At 37.6% G+C, this 15530-nt stretch overlaps 1 protein-coding gene across 1 annotated transcript in view; it reads left to right on the top strand.

Annotated features, from left to right (window-relative positions):
• Positions 1–15530, top strand: part of KIAA0408 (KIAA0408 ortholog) — a 36728-nt gene that overhangs the window by 5756 nt on the left and 15442 nt on the right. Inside the window, exon 2 of the mRNA XM_033234502.1 lies at positions 13336–13590. Within this exon, the coding sequence (XP_033090393.1) occupies positions 13456–13590 (135 nt within the window). The 5' untranslated portion in view covers positions 13336–13455. The remainder of the gene's footprint in view (positions 1–13335; positions 13591–15530) is intronic.

Below are 15530 nucleotides of genomic sequence, written 5' to 3'. Positions count from 1 at the left end.
CCCAGCTACTTGGGAGACTGAGGCAGGAGAATGGCATGAACCCGGGAGGCGGAGCTTGCAGTGAGCCGAGATCGTGCCACTGCACTCCAGCCTGGGCGACAGTGTGAAACTCCGTCTCAAAAAATAAAAATAAAAAAAAGAAAATGGCGAACCACCCTGAGGTATTCATGAGTGGTGCAATATCTTGACTGTTTGAAGAGTCGTAATATCGTGCATACTCCAGATATGGAACTGTGGAAATTGTTGACTCTGAAAAAGTGTGCTTTATGCGTTTATTTTCTGTAGTCTCTTCTGAATGTTTTTAGTTGAGCTGCTTGTGTTAACAAGCATGATGCATAAGTGATTACTGACGGCTGGGAAACGGCATCACTTCTTTTTGAGGTTGCCAACATGATGTACCTTTAAAGCCAGCTCTTTAAGTTTATGTCAAAAGTACCTGCCTTAACCTGTGCATTCAAATATTAAGAGAGTATGAGGGGCAGAGAGCAACTCATCAGTTTACTTACTTGCCTCAAGTGATTTAGTAAGGGAAGGTAATTTAGAGCTTTTTTAAAGAAATGACTTATATACTCTTATTTCTTAAAGTCAGAACATTCAGTTTAGTTCGTAGTTTATAACTCCCTTCCTTCTTTCTTATAAACAGTTTTTTTCACATTCTTTGTTACTCTTTTTGTATCTCTGACTCCTGAACAGACAAAATAGAGTGAGACTTCTTAAATAGAACATCCTGTATATTGGCCTAGATCAGTCATTTATAACTGGGTTTCAACATGACAAGGTACTGAAATTAATTTTTTTCCGGGCATTAGGTGACTCCTGGGAATACAAGCAGGAAAGGAAATGTGTGTCTTCTGAGCCTTTGCCTGAAAGGAAATGTGTACCTGCTGAGGCTGTCGGGCCACTGCATAAAGGGCCTTAGCATTTGTGAACAAGCTTAGATTACATCTAGTGGAAAAAGCCACAGTGAAGCTAGTTGAGGTAGTCAAGGAAAATGAGGACTGCCTGGCCTTGGACTTCATCTTGATGTGGAAAAACTGTCCAAGAGGGGAAACCGAAGCCTCTGTTCAGCCTCCTTACTTCAGAGGGAATGTACTTGATTCAGATGCAGCTATTAGTTTGAAGATACCTGATATTTGTAGAAAGTGACTGGATTCAAAATAGTAGCGGGGATTAAAAAGAGTTGGGTAAAAAAGGGTGAGGTTGGCCAGGCACAGTGGCTCACGTCTGTAATCCCAGCACTTCGAGAGGCCAAGTTGGGTGGATTATCTGAGGTTGGGAGTTCGAGACCAGTCTGGCCAACATGGCAAAACCCTGTATCTACTAAAAATACAGAAATTAGCTGGACATGGTGGTGGACGCCTGTAATCCCAGCTACTTGGGTGACTGAGGCAGAAGAATCACTTGAACCCGGGAGGTGGAGGTTGCAGTGAGCTGAGATCGTGACATTGTACTCCAGCCTGGGCGACAAGAACGAAACTCCGTCTCAAAAAAAAAAAAAAAAAAAGTGAGGTTACAGAAATCTTATTTTGCAATATATATTGATGGCGTCAACAACAACAGAATACAGTGGAAGGGTCAGACACAGCTGCTTTTGGGGATGTACTAAATACCTACTGCTTCCTTCCTGCATTTGAATAGCTTTTGCCCTGCATGATATCACCATTTTGCAACTCTCTTTTCCTAAACCCTTTTCCTTTATGAATTTTTGAGATGTTCATGGACAAATTACCCATCAAGGTATTGTGCTTATAGGCTAATATGGACTTACTGAGGAACCTTGGCCATGGAAAATGGGTCTGGCTGGTTCTGCAGAAATCATCTGATTAGAGTGGGCCTGGGGGCTACACCGAAGTGTGAATTTAGGCCTTCCTTTCTGTAATTTTACCTCCAAATCCTTTACCGTATCCCTCTCATGTCATGATGCCACATTTCTTTTGACCTGAACTCCAAGTGCTCAAAATCTAACACCCACTCATGCTGTTCCCCATTCAGATCTTCCACCTCTTTCCCCACTCCATGCCCTGTGAATGAAACAGATGACTTTCCCGACCTCTAATCAAAGCCTACGCATACTGATTTATTCCTTCTAGTCCTTAGTATGTGCTACCTCTTCTCCTTTTCTGTGCCGAAGTGTGACTAGCCAATAGTTATTTCCTTTATCAGTGGTATTTTACTAGGCAATTATTGGAAATAGAATGCTGTCACCTGGTAGTGATAAATCTAACATTTCTCGTAGAAGATATAGGTGGATTAGTTACTCCCTGGGGGAATATGGATTAGTTCCTCTGTCCTTCAAATTACACTCACCAAGCCTGAGCCGTGCGTTACTGCTGAAACAGCGCAGCAGAGAGAAGTGGCTCAGGGTGGCCCTCTTGTGGTGGACAAGCATTCCCAGGACTCTTCTGGTCACTAAAGAAAAGGTAGCCCTCGAACAGTCCTTTTTATTATTTTGATTCTATTCTCATCATTATCAGTATCCTCCAAGTCAAGAATCTGTAAATAATGCAGTGAGATGCTAAAAGCAAATTTGAAAAATGTGAGCAAGCTCTGTTTCTAGTTTTAAAATAGCCCACATTTCTCAAATATGTTACTGTTTGGTTCAGAATTTGGACCACGACTTGAAAAGAACAGATCATTCAAACGTGTGTCTTTTGAATATTTCTGTCATCTGGAAATGCCTGTGCATAAGCCCCATGATGGATGTGCTTGGCTAAAAAACCTATTGACGTGCAGCCTTCAGAATAGAAGAGAAAGCCAGTGTCCCATGATTCTAAGGATAAACATCCCCCACTGGAAAAATAGTGCATTAGCTGGCAAGTAATAGTCCAAACATGTAACTTCTATGCATAGTAAATATTCTGTGTGTTATCCTCATAATTTTATATCCCAAAACAGTACTTTAGTAGGATCAAAATTATATTTATTAACATACAGTTGAAATTGCCATTCTAGAACTCAAATAACACAGGACCAAATTTGACAGAATCGGCTGTGGAACTTTATCAAAAGTCTGAAGCCAGGACCTCACCACTGGATGGTCTGAGTCAGAAGTCTGGGGAGAGTTCCAGCATGGCTATTTTTCTTTTTCATTCTCTGTGTGATTATCGTGTGCAGCTAGGGCTGCGTGAGAGTAGCACTAAACCGTGATCTCCTTGGTGGAATGCTGTGGGTACTCCTAGGAGAGACTCTCCAAATTTGTGAATTTATACCAGTGTAGTGGGATACTCAGAATGTAAACAGTCACGCTACATGTCACATTTCAGGGAATCTTCAGAGCTGACCAGACCTGTTGAAGACAAGGACTTCTTACTCTTCTTTGAGTCTTCTTGGTCTAACGAGGCATAGAATTGGTATTCACAAATATTTGTTAAATGGAATGTTAATTAAAGTACCCAAGACCTTAGGAATTGAAGATAATTTGAGATTCAAGAGTTCTGCTAAACAACTGAGATCTCATGATCTTAAAGTAATTTCAAAATTGCAAGAGGAAGACATTATTCAAGAAAGAATTACTTAAACTACATCCCTTATAGTAGCCTTTGAACTTTAACATGCACAAGAATGAGTTTAGGCTGGGCATAGTGTTTCAGACCTATAATCTCAGCACTTTGGGAGGCCAAGGAGGGAGGATCATTTGAGCTCAGAAGTTCAAGACCATCCTGGGCAACATAACAAGACCTTATCTCAAAAAAAAAAAAAAAAAAAAATCAAAAAATTAGCTGGGCATGGTGGCAAGTGCCTGTGGTCCCCTATTCAGGAGTCTGAAGCTGGAAGATTGCTTGAGCCCCAGAAGTTGAGGTTGTAGTGAGCCATGATCACACCACTATACTCCAGCCTGGGTAACAGAACAAGACCATCTCAAAAACAAAACTAAAACAAACAAAAAATAACAAGTTTAGTTTTTTAAATCTTTTCTATCTTCTTTCTAATGAAAATAGAAACACAGTACCCCTTTTTTTGTTAAATATGTTTAAAGGGTAAAAGAATAAGCAATGGAAAAATGATGTAAGCAAGAAATCAGCAGCTCTCCAGTCTCATAACAACCAGGTTGTCATAGCATAAAGAGAACAAATGAGTAACTGCTTTGTAATACTTCAGGATCATTCTGCAAACGAAACTATAGATTAAATATGTACTGGCATGCTTAAGGCCATGTTGCTGTGTTTATCTTCAGATCTTTTTTTTTTTTTTTTTTTTTTGAGACGGAGTCTCGCTCTGTCTCCCAGGCTGGAGTGCAGTGGCGTGATCTCAGCTCACTGCAAGCTCCGCCTCCCGGGTTCACGCCATTCTCCTGCCTCAGCCTCCCCAGTAGCTGGGACTACAGGCGCCCGCCACCACGCCCGGCTAGTTTTTTGTATTTTTTTAGTAGAGACGGGGTTTCACCGTGTTAGCCAGGATGGTCTCGATCTCCTGACCTCGTGATCCGCCTGTCTCCGCCTCCCAAAGTGCTGGGATTACAGGCTTGAGCCACCGAGCCCGGCTCTTCAGATCTTTTTAACTGCTAAGATAAAATCCATTTGCCTTTTTATTTTGACCCAGTGTTTACAATTAGCTAAGGACACAAGCCTCTTTAGATAGTAATAAATAACTCAGCTGGCCAGGCACAGTGGCTCACGCCTGTAATCCCAGCACTTTGGGACGCTGAGGTGGGCGGATCATGAGGTCAGGAGTTCAAGACCAGATTGGCCAATATGGTGACACCCTGTCTCTGCTAAAAATACAAAAATTAGCTGGGCATGGTGGCGTTCTCCTGTAGTTCCAGTTACTCAGGAGGCTGAGGCAGAAGGATCACTTGAACCTGGGAGGCGGAGGTTGCAGTGAGCCGAGATCGCGTCACTGCACTCCAGCCTGGACGACAGAGTGAGACTCCATCTCAAAAATAAATAAATACTCAGCTATAGGATTCTTATGTCATACTTGGAAGACAGAGTATCATCTCTCTCATTTGGACATAGAAGAAAACTGAATTTAAAATTTGCCAAAGCCAGAAGTCAACTTCTCAGTCTCCTCTCATATCCAGCATTCTTATTTCAATTTTCTTCCCTTGCACTTCTTGGAATTTTGAACTTCAAGGCTCTCCACCAGGAATGAGGAGACCGGGATTCTATTCTTGGAATGGCCAGTAAGTGGCTTTGTGACCTTGAGCAGATGAGTAACCCTGAGGGCCTCTTCCCTCAACTGTAAAATGAGAAGGTTAGCTAGATGATTTCAGAAGTTCTTTCTGACTCTAAAATTCTGTAAGTCTGGAAACACCTGCTAGTGACATTTATGCACGCATTATTTCTCTTTTACCCTTTTCAAAATGTTTTTGATTGTGCCTTATTATTATTATTAATATAGATCTTTTCCAATTGTTTTTAGAATTTTCTTTTTTGTTTCTTGACAGCAGGTGATGTTTCTACATTTATTTTCCATTAAGTGGTATTATGTACATTTCTTTACATATCTGTTATATGTTGAAATAAGATTAGTATGTCATCAGGTATGAATGATGTAATTCTAAAACATAGGACAATCATTTGTGAATTTCATATTTGAAGATTTAAATGTTCAAATGGTTTAGAGATAAACTGCATTACAAAACAAATTGCATTTTTTTTCCATAAGGTTTTCAGTCATTCTGACACCTGCTTGAAAACCTCAGGCAGTTTGAGATGTCTGAATATAACTGTTAGGGCTGAGTATGCCAGCGTCAGACTTTTAAATCTGTTCATTTTATGAACATCATTGTGGGAACTTTTCTTTTAAAAGTTTTCCTAAAAAACAAAAAGTTTTCAAGGGAAAATCTCAAAAGCTGTGCTGAACATTTCTTGACTTTGCACTGTATCAGCTAATTGACTTACTTTCTGTCTTTGGGATATGAAATATGGCATGGAAATTATGTATTATACATAAATAACATAATATACATTTTACATATATATATATAATTCAACAGAAAAGGTTGGTAAATACTAGAAAAAGTGGTAAACTTGGAGTAAACTTTTTGTCAAAGACTTTCACTAGTATTTGATTCTGTGTACAATTTAAGATGAGCTTTACTGTGACAAGAAGCAGATGAAGCACTTGAATCTGTTATACGTTGAAATAAGATTAGTATGTCATCAGGTATGAATGATGTAATTCTTTCTAAAACATAGGGCAATTATTTGTGATTGCCCTGGGACAATCACACTGGGACATCCATGAAGAAAGAGATTGAAATGGGTACTACTGAGTGACACTTAGGAAGTATAGTCCAACGTAACATCTCTTGTAACTTAGATACATACTATCTGAATTTTCAATAGGATTTAGAAAATGGTCTTAATTTGATTTACAAGTGATACATAGAAGTTAAGACGTTTGGAGTAGAAGAAAAGGTAAAGGAAACAATGTTTTTTGTTTTGTTTTTCTGAGACAGAGTCTTGCTCTGTCAACCAGGCTGGAGTGCAGTGAGGCCATCTCTGCTCACTACAACCTCCACCTCCCAGATTCGAGCAATTCTGCCTCAGCCTCACTAGTAGCTAGGATTACAGGCCTGCGCCACCATGCCTGGCTAATTTTTTTTAGTTTTAGTAGACACAGGGTTTCACCATGTTGTCCAGGCTTGTCTTGAACTTCTGACCTTGAGTGATCCACGTGCCTCTGCCTCCAGAAGTGCTAGGATTACAGGCGTGAGCAACCGCGCCCGACCGGAAACAATGTTAAGATAATTCTGTATTGATGTTTTTGTGCAACTCCCTCCTGCCTCTCCCTCTCTCAAAGACTCTTCTTCCTAGCCTCATAAGTATGGAGGTAGACATGAACTACCCTTTATTGTGTGCTTGGCGCTATATATATTCCTTCATATTCTTATGGCCTCTTAAAGTAAATATAATTATCTCTTTAAGGAAGAATCAGGGTCTACAAGATCACACAGATAAGTGGTGGCAGTAGAACTGAAACCTAGATTTCTATGACAAAATTCCATGGTTTGCAATAAAAAAAAAAAAAAAAAAAAAACAGTTTCAAACCCTTTTCCTCCACATGGGTGCGTTTCTATGAACTTTTGCAGGATGCTTTACCACTATGAGCCTTGGGTTTTATCAGTAAGATCAGATTATCAGTATCTACAGACAGAATTGCTATGAGAGTGAATTCAGATAAAGGTCTATTCAAAGTACTTAGCACAGAACCTTGTAGAGAGTTGCCCCTCAGTGAATAATTACTATTATTACTGTAACTATCACTGTTGTTGTTGTTGTTTTTGCTATTGAGATTATGATGTCAGGCTTTCCAGACACAGAGTAGGGTTTCATTTGATTGTCCTACATGTATTAAAGTCCTACTATGAACAGGTTACTATTATTAAACTTTAGTTCCTCATGAAATGTTTATCTGGAAGCAGGTGAAAATAATATCAGTAAATATGTATTACTTTAAAGACCACACCAGGGACGCTCTTCAGACCTGAAGACCTTATTGTTTAAACTTGTATATTTGCTAAGTTAGGCACAAAATTGCTCTAGAGACTTTTTTGACTAAATTAAACCAAATATCATCAGATGGGTGTGTGTACAAAACCACAATAAACCTGGAAATGTCACTGGGGAGGCAAGATCTCCTAGCATTTCAGAACAGGCTGATTTGATCATGATTTAGAGAACTTTTCCATATGCTTAGGCTGCTTTCTTTTCCTATGTCTGCAGCACACTTCAGTGGAAAAGAAGCCCGTAAGTGTCTCATATTTGGGGTGTGTGTATGTGTGTGTGTGTGTGTGTGTGTGTGTTGTCCTCCCACAGTAAGAAATCTCATCCTTTCCTGTGGGCTCTGATTTTCTCTAATGTAAAGACATCGCTACTATTGTAGATAAAAGCAACACACTATCAGAATCACAGAGAGCTAAGAGGTTGGACTTTATGTCCCATTTCTATTTTATTTGAAGATAGAAGTTTGATAACTTTCACAGATCTTTTGAGAGTATGTAGTATTTATAATTATGCTACACATGTTGTTCTGCCACATCCAGATGCAAACTTCTAAAGGCACAGCAGAGTACATCCTACCACCAGCTGAGAAGGAGAAAGAAGTATGGAAGGAGCGAGATAATTCTTGCCTATAAAAAAAATAAGTTTACTTTCCTAATAAAATAAATCTAAAATTGGCCATTGTCATCGTATGATGTTAACAACCAGCTCTTTCGGCAAGTTTGAAAATACTGGGCTCCATTATAAAAGCTAAAAATGTCCTGGACCTGGAGTTGTTTACCCAGAGCAGGAGCTGCTCTAAAGTTACAGAGCTCTGGTTGGAAGAGGTGGCTTGAAGGCCGCCTCCAAGTAACTGACGTCACTGTAGTCTCAGCTGCTGCTGTGACACTAAGCTGAGCAGCTTTTTGACTTGTAAAAGTGGTGAAGGTTTCAAAGGGACTTGCCAGTACTGCTCTGTGGAATAGTTGGACTTATTTTGCATCCCCTTTTCTTGTAAAGAATTGAGATTCACCAAGTTGAGACTTTTCTCTTTAAGACAGCTAGCCATCCACTTCCTTCCATTGCTAGACTGACCAGTGGTCGAGCATCCATAGGATTTCTCCCCAGTGTGAAAGGTATGTTTCTTTCCGGCAAGTTTACAAGCAAGTGACTAATTATGGCAGGCTACAGAGGGGCTGCTGGTGAGATGTTTTGAACTATGGATACTGTTTAAATGGAGTGTAATTTCAACATCTGTCTCTGCTGTTGTCTGTGTCTGGGCTTAAAAACAGTGGGCGGGGTGCATAACAGATTGTACTGACTCCTAGGAAAAAGGCTGTTCAGCTGCTCAGGGTAGATTTCCCAACTCTGGACTGACAGTACCATCCGCTCTTTGAGACTGTTTTTCCAACACTGCTTCTCGGTTGTTTGAAAAGCACTTTGCCCATCATTGATTTTCACTAAGTATATTTATTCAAATGTGATTTTTTTATTCATATAAAGACTTTTAACATTTGCAAATTAAAGTTCACAATCCTTGAGATTGTTGGTAAATTGTGGTGAAAAATAAATTTTATTTTTATCTAAGGTGGTGGTGGACTCTCTGTAGAGTTAGTGTTTCTATAATTTGAGCTGAAGTCTATGCCATTCATAATTGAATAATCTACAGTTAGGAGGGAAACTTACCACTATGTCTTTTGTTCACGATGGTTAGTTTTAGACATTGTTTACTCAAACCAAATGTTTGCTTTAAAGTTTGCATTTTATGAGTTAAGTAAAATCAGTGTGCATACAGCTTGCATGTTTTCTAATTTGAGTAAATAACTGTAAAGAAAACAAGAAAGAAGATTATTAAATGAGACTGTAAAGTTGATTCATTCGGAATTGTGGTAGTGTCTCTTTGACGTTGTTGGAGCATGAGGAATGTGCTAAAACAGCAATAAACAGCAATGAAAAAAATTTCCCTTTTACCCTGTAACAAAGTCAGATCACGGCGGTCTTTGGAAAGACTCAATTGCAAGTGAACAATAGAAAGGAATGAGATTTATTAATTCATTGAAATAATTCAAGTGATTATAATAGCCTGGAGAAAGGGATAGAGAATTTAGGAGGTAAATGGTACATTACTCTGATAGGTTATAAGCATGGGGAATTCCTAATCCATCAAAGTTAATCAGAAGCAAAGCATCTTCAGGCCAAATGAGTCTTCTAGGAATTGTGAGATTAGCAGTACCTACTGTGTGTGGCATTTCTATTGGAATATGTAACCTCTTATAAATGAAAAATCTTTAATTATATGAAAAGTGATATGTTTAGCAAAAGGAAATAAAGAGAGCAAGAAACAAGTACTCTAAACAATAATCTAAAAAGAGAGAAGTAGAAATGGAGCAGCTGCCCCTAAGGAACGCCGTTGAGTTTGTTTGACTGCAATCCAGTTTTCAATGGGCAAGATGGAGGTTGAAAGGGTAGTGACCAAGGTCTCCTAAGAATGGAGCACCCCTCAGAGAAACAATTGCTGCCATGACCAGACGGAGGCTAACTTGGGGAATGAAAATTTCTTGTGAGACTTGTGTGTTACTCTTAAACTTTGCTTACTGGTAGGGCCGGAAGGCTAGCAAAACTATTTGCCTCCCATCACCATACTTATGCAACCCACTCACAACTCTTTATAATTCTGGCTTTCAGCCCTGGAAAGGGGAAGTCAGTTAAAAGGGATTATGCAATGCTGGTTTAGAGTTGGGGTGTGTGACTAAGTATTGCAGCTCACTCTGTCCTCTTACATTTGCTCTAATAAATTTTTATTCTGAAATGGAATTCTAGAAGGAACAACATAAACTGGAGAGCCAAAGAGATATGGGGTAGGGGACACAGACAGCAGAAATCCTTCCTTCTCTCCCACATAGATGCCAGTATCTGTGGGAGAAAATGAATGACAACTAGGAACAAAAAGAACTTTTATTTTTGCCCCAGTAGAGAGCATTTAAATTGAGTTTTTGAATCTGCTGAACCACTTTACCCCATAACTTCTCATTACAAAACATTCTGTCTCTACAAAGTTGCCGCTTCAGTATGATTTTTTTTGTAATATTTAAGTCAGATTTATAACAAAAGCAGTTTTACATAAGATTTGTTCACATTTTTACTAACAATAAAACTTTTTCTTTAAATACTTGACGTGTATCTTTAAAATACTTGAAAAAATGCAAAAGAAGATCATGGAGAATACGAGAGTTCACACAATTACACTTGCTTCTATCTCATTTTTAAATAAAGATCAAAATAATCAGGTTTTTTCCCAGAGAACAACAGGGAGAGGGATAGATGAAGAAAAGAGAGGAGAAAGGGAAGGAGGGAGGAAAGACAAGAAGAGGAAGGGAGGGAACAAGGGACAGAAGGAAGAAAACAAGAAGCAAGTATTTATCAGGCATTTGCTATGATCCAGAGCAGGGTTTAGGCACTTCTTTTAAGCATTTTTCCCTTTTGCTCACTTAATCTCCAAAACAATTTTATGCCCCTCCCCCTTTATATTTAGAGGTATATGTTTGGCTACGTTAACATCTAACATTATATTTACGACAAGACTGAGATGCTAAGGAGGCCAAATCCTTCCACAAAAAATTGGCACAGATATTGCTCTATAGAAATGTTCTTCTAAAGGCTTGTTTCTGATCCATAACTATTACATATTTTGGCACTAGCAATTGCTCTGGGCCTGGAAAGGAAAAGCTCCATACATTGGCCCTTCTCCATATTAAGCGATGAGTTTGGCTCTTTGCAGATAGGTCCAAGATTCATTCTGCTTCAGGACTGTTACCTGGGTTTAGATATAGTCTTGTTATCAAGAGCAAGACTGATTTAGGGTATTCCTGAATGATCTTCTGGTAGGTTAAAAAGAGAAAGGCCTGGCATCTTTCAACAGTAGTATGGAAACGATTCGAGAAGAGTTAGGAATAGAAGGAAAAATTGGAGCCATTTGCTAAACAATTGTAGAAAAGACTTTACGGTGATTTCGGAACATTTCCAGTGTTTAAAGACAGTTGGGATAAAACATGGATTTCTCATAGCTCCTCTTTTCCAGGTAGCTTGAAATTAGTCTGCATCCTTTTTTAGCTTCTTTGGTTAAATCTGCAGTTATCTCTTATTATCTCAGACCACACCATTCTTCCTAAGAAATTACAGTGGCAAATACTTTCTAGTCAGCAAGGTAGTTTCACCACACAGTTAATTACATACAGTTTTAAAGCAGTCTGCTAGTTTCAAGACAAGCGAGACATGATAGCACCTTTAATAGCCAGATCTAAAATTATGTATTTTTCTTGACTGAATTAATCATAATAGTACTATTGCCAAAGACATAGGAAAAAATTATCAAAGTATCTTTAGTAAATAGTTTGAGAATAGAGTAACAATATAGATCCCTAAATTATTAGGGTGTTTTGAAGGCAGAACCCTGCATGTATAGCTAACATTTTTCATTCTTACTCTATTCTAATTCATTGATTGTGACTCAAAAAATATATGTTCAAAACTGTTTACCACTCAGATATGTATGTTTACAACAGTCTGACAAAAATAAAATTAGTCTTCGATATTTATCTTATTTTTAGGCTATGAAATATGCAATTATCTTCTGTGAATACAAAATTGGCGCTTGCTGCTTGGGTATGTGGGCTTAATTTGGCAATGCCAGCACCCACAAAGCTATTGATTGTTGGGATCTTTGTCCATAATTAGCATTAGCTGCCACCAGTAAGTTATAGCATTTTGATAATGGCCTAGTGACTGAAGAGTTAGGACATCTTATAGGCACAATTATCTTAAACAGAGATTCGAACATTTTAAACATGTTTTTCTACCTCCTAAAAAGGCACATGACTTATTTAATACAAAAGTATTTGAAGTCAAAATGAAATTTTGTAAAGCAAAAATAGAAAACTTTCTTAAATTTCTCAAACTACTCTGCATTCAGTATGCCATTTAATCTTTTTAACAGTTCTATGACTATCCCCATTTTAATGCAAAAAACTAAATCTCAGAAATTTTAGACTTATACCAGAGTTACATAGCTGATATTTTAAATTGTGACTTCAAACCTTAAATGCACATCCCTGAAGGCTAGAAAATTAATTATTTCAGTAACTACTTAATGTATTAGAGGATTCCCTGAAAACCGAGCAAAATGTTTTCTTCAATTCTCTGTATTCGATATCCTAAGCAGTTTATAGTATATAGTCTATTCAAAGGAAAAGAGAGCATGGATAAATTTTAACATATATTTCACAGGATAGTTTTGATGCTTCTAGATTTTCCTTGATGAAGTGACATAATGAATATATTTTTTATAATTTAAATTAGTTTCTGGATGATACATCAGTCCCAAGTTGACTACCAACTTTGGGGTCTTAATAAGTAACACAGTAATGACATTTGGCATAGGCTTGATCTCTGAATATAGAATTAAGACTGCAACCCAGCTCTGTTTCAGGAATTTCAGTCATAAGAGTATGGTTGCATCAGAACAGAAATAATAATTTTATTGCAGCAGAATCTGTCACAGTCTGTAGATGTGACCATACATTTGAATTGTATACTTCTACTCTTAGATATTCAAGAAAAAATCTACTTTTAGAGTAAGTGGTTAAAGGGATGATTATATCTCACATGTGTACTTAATTATCTTGTCCACTATAATTTTGCTGTCTGGTCTCAGAAAGGGAAAAAACTTTGGACGATACTTTTTACTTTATTGACTGTGTTAGTTTCTTCTTCTTAAGTAGACTGTTGTCATCTCTTTTCTTTCGAGTCCAATTTTCCTATAGTTTGTTTATATGAATGGCTCGACAAAATGATAAATATATTTCCAGAAAGCACATGGATTTGGAACTCTCTCTTGTTATGTTTATATTAGGCTTTATTTTAAAGGCAAGTGAGACTGCTTCAAATAAAACAACTTCAAGCTTCCAAGAAACGGTTAAGAGGAGGCAGAGAAGAGCAGAAACACTTCTTCACCGACACTTACACTGTTGCCATGGACCTACATAAGCAGTGGGAGAACACAGAGACTAACTGGCATAAGGAAAAGATGGAATTACTGGACCAGTTTGACAATGAAAGAAAGGAATGGGAAAGTCAATGGAAGATTATGCAGAAGAAAATAGAAGAGGTACACTTTAATTTGTTGTGGATGTACTGTAATGTTGAAGTGCAGGTTGAAAATTCTGTTGACTGTTTTGTATTGGAAACTCTTGTTTTCCTTATTCCACCTAAGAGGTGCATTTCTCAGTGATATTTACTAGAACAAAAATAGCATAATCTTATCCAGTGGCATTGTAAGGATTATTTTATATCATTGCATGAAAATTAAGCATTTGAAATGTCACTCTAAAATGTTTCAACTTATTATTTTCTGACTAGAGAGCTTTTTTATCGAAAGTGAGGTATGTATTTTGTATGATTTTTCAAATACCAGCGCCAGGACTAAAATGCAAGAAAGATATACTTGGTGGGACATAGATTAGCAAAATTATAATTGGGCATTAGAACATAGATCTTTCCTAAGAAGATTTATGAGTAATGTCTATTAAAGGAAATTACATGTTAGATATCTCAGTATAATCAAAAGGAGTATCATATATCAAACAGAAAATGGCAGTAGACATGCGATTTATTCTATTAAGGTGTGCACATTTAATGGCATATTTATTGGAAAAGGGGTTATGAAAAATAACATATCATGACTCTGACACAATCATTTTGTTTCCGTTAACCCTCCCTCAGTCCGTTGACCCTGAAATATTTCCTTCAAGCATTTGGATTGATGTATATTCAAGCTTTTGCACCAACTGGAAATAATTTATGCTTATCTTGCTTTCTTTTGGTAGCATACATAGTATTGACTTTATATGGTTTTATGCACGTTACCAAAGTTGTTACTTTAAGACTTCTTGACCTTTTTTGCAGGCAAAGTAAGTGCTTTATGTGTTTATAGTTCTGTCATGTTTCTTATTAACAGCCGTGTAATTGACTGTGAATAAAATATGAATTGGCATAGTAGGAAGAAAGCTGAAGAAAAGTAACTATTAAGCCCTTCCTCTAAAATAGAGCTGAGAAGGCAGGCATGTAGTGTATGATTAGGGATTATAGGAGAATATATACTTCTTGTCCCTCTATAGTTTGGAAAATGTGTTCTACTTGCTCCTTTAACCCCTCTACCCATACTCAGATTGGATCAACAAAGAGATTCCCTGGTCAACTCAGAATTCAAAACTCGAGTTCAATCAGAAACTGACCCGTAGTCCTAGGTCATTGCCTCCCAAATGTTTGGGAAGTTCAGTTGGTAACAGTCTCAGACAATTCTAGCATCCAAGCGAAATAACTAAGGGATGCAGGATTAGTCTAGCCAATTTTTAAAGCCATGTAGTTAAAAGAAGCTGCTGACTGATTAAATTTATTACTGTCCAATAATTATTCTGACAATTCTATAGAGTTCATCTAAGCTAAATATTAGCCTTATCAATTAGCAGGCATGAAATATGTTTTAAACATCAAATTATACCTCATAGAGATAACATCTCTTTCTGTATCAGGGAGACAGAAGGGCTGTCATTTTTTTTTTTATCTTGGAGAGTAGCTGTACTGCTGTTTATGTTTTGCTGCCTGTGCTATACAGCTCCATAGCTGGGAATTTGTTTAGATAATGTGCTTACCCCTAATGCCTACAGATGATGCTTTTCAATAAAGACTTGAATACCAGCACTGTGCTACCCTTACATACTAATATATATATGCCAAACATGTATAAAAGGTACCTTCTTACAGGCTTCAAAGCTGAGGTAGAAAGATCAAGGAAAACAAGGGGAAAGTTTCTTCACATGGCACAGAGAATCAAGATAATTTTTTAAACTAAAATTAAGAAATCAACACTCGGAAAAATAATCTCATGCCGCAAGCATAAAAGACTGTATTTGTTTAACATTTATCACAAAGTTCTATATGTTACATCAGATGTAAATTATTAAGTCATGTACTAGAGATTTGTAGATTCCCAGGTATGCACATATATCTTCAGTGATTTTAAGTGATAATATCTAATGAGAGAATATA

Source organism: Trachypithecus francoisi, unplaced genomic scaffold (assembly GCF_009764315.1).
Source record: "Trachypithecus francoisi isolate TF-2019V2 unplaced genomic scaffold, Tfra_2.0 Lachesis_group15, whole genome shotgun sequence".
NCBI lineage: Eukaryota > Metazoa > Chordata > Mammalia > Primates > Cercopithecidae > Trachypithecus > Trachypithecus francoisi.
Note: the sequence above shows the minus strand (reverse complement) of the source record. Positions and strands in the feature narration are given on the sequence as shown.